General features: G+C 33.5%; 2 protein-coding genes across 2 annotated transcripts in view; one reads left to right on the forward strand and one right to left on the reverse strand.

Annotated features, from left to right (window-relative positions):
- LOC105625100 (band 4.1-like protein 4A) overlaps positions 1 to 2872 on the forward strand; it is an 11448-nt gene extending 8576 nt beyond the window's left edge. The window contains exons 9-15 of the mRNA XM_012206441.1: positions 85 to 131; positions 335 to 413; positions 479 to 564; positions 796 to 951; positions 1771 to 2041; positions 2486 to 2592; positions 2836 to 2872. Of these exons, the coding sequence (XP_012061831.1) occupies positions 85 to 131; positions 335 to 413; positions 479 to 564; positions 796 to 951; positions 1771 to 2041; positions 2486 to 2592; positions 2836 to 2872 (783 nt within the window). The remainder of the gene's footprint in view (positions 1 to 84; positions 132 to 334; positions 414 to 478; positions 565 to 795; positions 952 to 1770; positions 2042 to 2485; positions 2593 to 2835) is intronic.
- Positions 2657 to 4090, reverse strand: LOC105625083 (signal recognition particle 9 kDa protein). Its single transcript, XM_012206425.1, has 3 exons — positions 3859 to 4090; positions 3268 to 3336; positions 2657 to 3159 (listed from the first exon to the last, which is right to left on the reverse strand). Exons 1-3 carry the CDS (start codon positions 3928 to 3930, stop codon positions 3064 to 3066), a joined length of 237 nt encoding a protein of 78 aa, XP_012061815.1. The 5' UTR covers positions 3931 to 4090; the 3' UTR covers positions 2657 to 3063.
- Between the last annotated feature and the right edge of the window lie 960 nt (positions 4091 to 5050).

Below are 5050 nucleotides of genomic sequence, written 5' to 3' on the forward strand. Positions count from 1 at the left end.
CTCTCTCTCTCTCTCTCTCTCTCTCTCTCTCTCTCTCTCTCATTGCGATAACATCTCGTTCTCATAATTATTTCGTAAATAAAGTACCTCCTTGATGAGTTCAAATCACGAACCCTTATAAGCATTAGTGTGTAATTAAAGCAGTTTGATTATAATGAGTCTTGTTCCCATCAATAACGGGTTCATTAACCTTTCCTAACATCATTATTTTTGCATACATTTTTCCTTAATAAAAGAATTTCTTTTCTATATAGGGAAGGGAGGGGGGGGGGATTTTTTCTTTTAGACTAAATCAATAAGTGCTAACTTAATCCAAATATATTATTTTTCACAGTAAACACGAGTTGGTAGATTCGGAGCCGCAATGGAGAGAGGCGCAGAAACGAAAAGGAGAAGGTGTGCAAAAAGCTATTGTAAGTACCATTATCCAATCGCTACAAAATTATCTTGTTTGTAATATTTGATTAATATGCTGTAGGTGAGTCACACGGAACCCAGAAGAAGACACAGAAGCAGACATCGAAGCCCTTCTCAAAAACAACCACTGCCGGATGAACTTCGAAAGTAAATATATTATATATCTCAAATACTATGAATATTGTACCGTCGTAGTTTCGCAAGATATTCGCGACAGGCTTATACTGGCCGCAAAAAACAATTCATAGATTTTTTTCTTTAATACGAATTGCAATTTGAATTTACTGAACAAATTTTATCTTTGTTAATCCATGCTTTCATGAATGCTGACAGTTTATCGATCGCGAGAACGACATTAAAAATAACATATTCTTTTAGACATTTGGAATTTGGCCTAATCGACACTAGCGGGATGAGCGAGCAACAACGTCGAGAGATATCCTACACGGTGGTACAGTCGCAATCTGTACAGCAATCTCCCTTACAATCTAACAATTCTCGATTGGACGACACAGATTCATCGTCCCTGCCTAGGTACGATGATCTCAAGACGGCCTGCAATCTTCACAACCATCCTCCGCAATTGGAGGATGAGACGGGATCCGTAGTCATTGTTTAGTTACCCCCTCATCCTAATTTCCCCCTTGCATGTATTTTTTTTTATTTATTTCGAGCATGTATATTATCTTTAAGCATGCCCCCTATTATTTATTTGAAGCATGACGAATTCCTTAATAAATAAGTGAGATTAACTGCTTGTCGCACCTATTTATTTTTACGTCCTAGCTGTGGCACTCATTCGCTTCTGGCTGTGTTCCATGGAATTTCAAAGGCGATGCGTGCCGATCGCCTTCATACTGGGGTCATATTTTATCCGTGTGTTTTTATTTCTCATGCATTATGTATATTATACAGTATGCGCCATGTATTTGTGTAATAAATGTTGGTAATTTGGGAGGACGGATGATGTCAACGTTCGGGGCTCAGGACACTTCATGTTCCGAGTCTTTCTTATGACATTCCTCGTATATCCCATTCGATTCCCTACACGTACCCGGCGCATCTTGTGCATTTTATTATTTTACAATCTCTTTGTATCTTCAAAAATGTTACGCTTTAAAATGCGCCGCGATACAGTTTACAAAAAAAAAAGCGAATGTATTAATGGAGTTTGTGATTTTACGTTAATTTTGATAACGTGTGCATCATAAGAATATAATCGAAGTGTGTGTAAATTAACTGTACTAAAACAAAAAAAAAAGAAAAACACATCAATCTGAGTAGTGGAGTACAGTGGACCTACTAGTCACTAAAACGACTGAGGTACCAAGACTGTCAAGGATTCCCTTTCAGAACTATTGGATCCGTTGGCAAAAGGGAAAGAAGATACATGCGGCATTATCGTGATGGAAGTTATAACTTGCTGTCGGCAACATCCAATCAAGTCGAGACAAAGTATCCTGGAGCTCGAAATGAATATAGCACGAAGAAGGACTTTTATTATACTCGTAGCAACCGAATGTCAATAGGCAATAATACAGACAGTGGACTCGGGGAAAGCACACCGCAGGACTTTTCAAGCTGCTGCTCAAGTTCTGCTGACAGCAATAAGCCTATTCATGTAGTACGTATCCTAGTTTGCTCGCATTTTTATTATAATATCATATCTCTGCTAATATTTATTTTAAAATAAACAACGATCGAGCGATGCACATTTTATTTTATAATCAGCTACTTAAAAATAATAAAAATTGATGAGTAAACACGAATTTTATATAATTCGTGCTTACTTCTCATAAACGAAAATTTAATGGAAAAAAACCATCAAGTGCTTCTATATACAAATGTGTGGCTAAGGTTTCCTACTAGTTTCCTACAAGTTTTGGCTAATCACGTCATAAATATCTGAGATAACGGCATTAGAATCGCGCATACCCTTTCCAGCGACACATTTTCGTATATGCATGCTAGTACACGTAATAGCTTCATTTTATGAAGTAATAACATAATGTGGAATGATACTATTCTTCTAAATAGTAGATTAGTAAAACGGTTTTGTTTGGTATAGACACAATTGCAATTAGGGGGAGAGGTACACTATGAATTGCCTTCAAATCAAGAAATCTACCCTCCTGTTGATACTACTCTGGATGCTGTTCTCCAACCCATTATATCGTAAGTGCTTGTTTTTGTGCTTTGTGCTTTTTCTTACTCAAGTATTAAATCAGATTTCGATTTGATTTGTATCTGGCTTTATTAATATCTAATACATTATGCATCACTTAAGGACACACTTTGGATATAGATGTAAAAAAAGTTAATACATTATAAATGTTGAAAAAGTCCTCTTTATGTTAGATCTTCGATAGTATCGATAGTATATTAATTTAATATACACAATGAATTTGATTGTTTCAGAACGTTAACGAGGAGGCAACGGAGCCACCCAAAATAATCATAAAATTTTAATACAAAACGAAACAGTTTTATATGCTCCTGTTGTACATGTAAAATAACATTCATACCTTAATTAAAATTGATATTTGTGGATCGTTGGATCATGTGAGGCGAGAAGAAAATATTATTGAATAAAAGTAGTATGTTTTAGTCTCCATGATAAACATATTCCTTAAATACAAATCTTATTTAAATGTCTTTGGATGCCATGTGTCTCATGAGATTGCCTATGAATTTTTCCATTTTCTTTAAGTCCTGAGCTATTTCTGTTCTATATTGGAGGCACTGCAAATAGTTTTGATTATTGGTATTGTTGATATTCTTAATAATAGGAACAAATATATAAACTGTTTACATTCTTCGATCTTAAAATATGTTTCTAAAATTACTTACCCGTCGATTATCTGTTAACTTTAGACATAAAACTCCTTTACTATGACAATACTTCATCGTATATCGAGTCTGAAATAAGACAAAAGGAAAAGTTAATATATTACATAAATAGTTATTCACTCAATTATATTTATATGCAGTATTTTAATTTGCAGTTTTGCATATATCACATATGCTACTAAATTATATTTTACTTTTTTCTTTCTTCAACGCTTTCATTGCGATACTAAAAGGCAAAAGAAGATTGAAAGTAATTGATAAAAGAGAAACAAATAATCTTATATATTATGCAGGAAATATTATAAATTTAAACAAAATCTTATAACAAATATATATATTTTTTGTCATCACTCTTATGTCAAATAATTCATTACAAACTGAATGAGTGGGCATTTTCAAAGTGATACAAAACATGTTGATACTAAAACGTATCAAAGTACAAGCACGCTTTTCTGGCATGCATTGTCATAATCTCAAGTTATATACATGATATACGGATTGAAAGATTTTCGTGCAAAATGACAAACGAAAGGACAAACAACATTAAAGATTTTAAAGAAATTACAGAATTAATAATTTTGTAAAACGTACGTTCATCGGATCCTGCAAGTATAACCTCTCGGCGCCTCTTTCGAATTCTTCCCACGAACTCAGATATGTCATCTTTATCACTAATACGACGACGTGTGTTTATTTTCACGAAAAAAGTATACACGAGGTGAATTAATGTTTTTACCGGGTTTCACCAAATAATATTAAAGAATCATTCACGATTGATTGGAGATTAACATCGATGACACCAATTGTCAGTATTGTCACGCGTATATACATGTGTATATTCGACGGCTCTGCTGGACAGAGACGCTTTCCGATTGTGTTTTGGAACACAACGATATCACGATCAACCATTGATCGAAGGAAGTAAATGGTGCACAAATCAACCAATCACAATTAAGAGCGCACTGCCACTTTTAAATTCACGACTGGGATTGGCCAATTCAATTGCTGCTTATAGTTTTCTACGACTTCAATTGACCGTCTCTAAATTTAATATTGTTCTTTAGCATTGTTTGTTTTGAATTATGATCGACCGAAATGAACTATTTCGGCATTCATGGTAACAATGAATGTTAGATGTCGTATGACGAATGTCGTAATGTGAATCCTGTATTTCTGTTGAAAGTTTCTAAATAAAATGAATACACGATTCATTTAAGTCCAGTCATTTAAGTCCATTTAATTAGAACAAAACTTACAATCGGGAAGAAAGCAAAAGAGGAACAAAAGCTTCAAAAAAACATCACAGTATAACATTAATCTTAATATCGAGTCAAATAAGCAGAGATCAATTCTATTTCTTCGTATAGTGACAGATTGCTTTCTCCCCAGCAAACGAGAATGGATTAAAATGGATTGAAATTTTTTTCTATCCGAATGCGTATTTTAAATAGCGAATACTTTTTTTTTTGGATTTAATTGGATTCAATTAGATTCAAATGGATTGAAAAACTGCATTTTTTTATACAAAATTTTGAACAGTATTCACAATTGTGTTTGTGTGCACAGAAAAAGCTAATATTACTTTTAGATTGAAAAGCATAGAGATATGCTCCATGCAATTCCTATAAATATTCAGATTTTTAGAAATATTGATTCACGAATGTTAAAATGAATGCTTTTCAATCCTGAATGCATTTTTATTCATTTATAGGAATGGTATGAAGTATATTTCTATGCTTTTCAATCTAAACATAATATTAGGTGTAGTAAAAAGAAATCCATT

The sequence above is a fragment of the Atta cephalotes genome (assembly GCF_000143395.1).
Source record: "Atta cephalotes unplaced genomic scaffold scaffold00107, whole genome shotgun sequence".
In the NCBI taxonomy this organism is placed as follows: domain Eukaryota; kingdom Metazoa; phylum Arthropoda; class Insecta; order Hymenoptera; family Formicidae; genus Atta; species Atta cephalotes.

Bases quoted from the DNA above. Each gene is read 5' to 3' on its own strand.
- LOC105625083 (XM_012206425.1), bottom strand. From the start codon at position 3,930: ATGACATATCTGAGTTCGTGGGAAGAATTCGAAAGAGGCGCCGAGAGG. The intron at 3,337-3,858 runs GTACGTTTTACA...GTCTTATTTCAG, and splicing joins ACTTGCAGGATCCGATGAAC to ACTCGATATACGATGAAGTA. The intron at 3,160-3,267 runs GTAAGTAATTTT...AACTATTTGCAG, and splicing joins AGTTAACAGATAATCGACGG to TGCCTCCAATATAGAACAGA.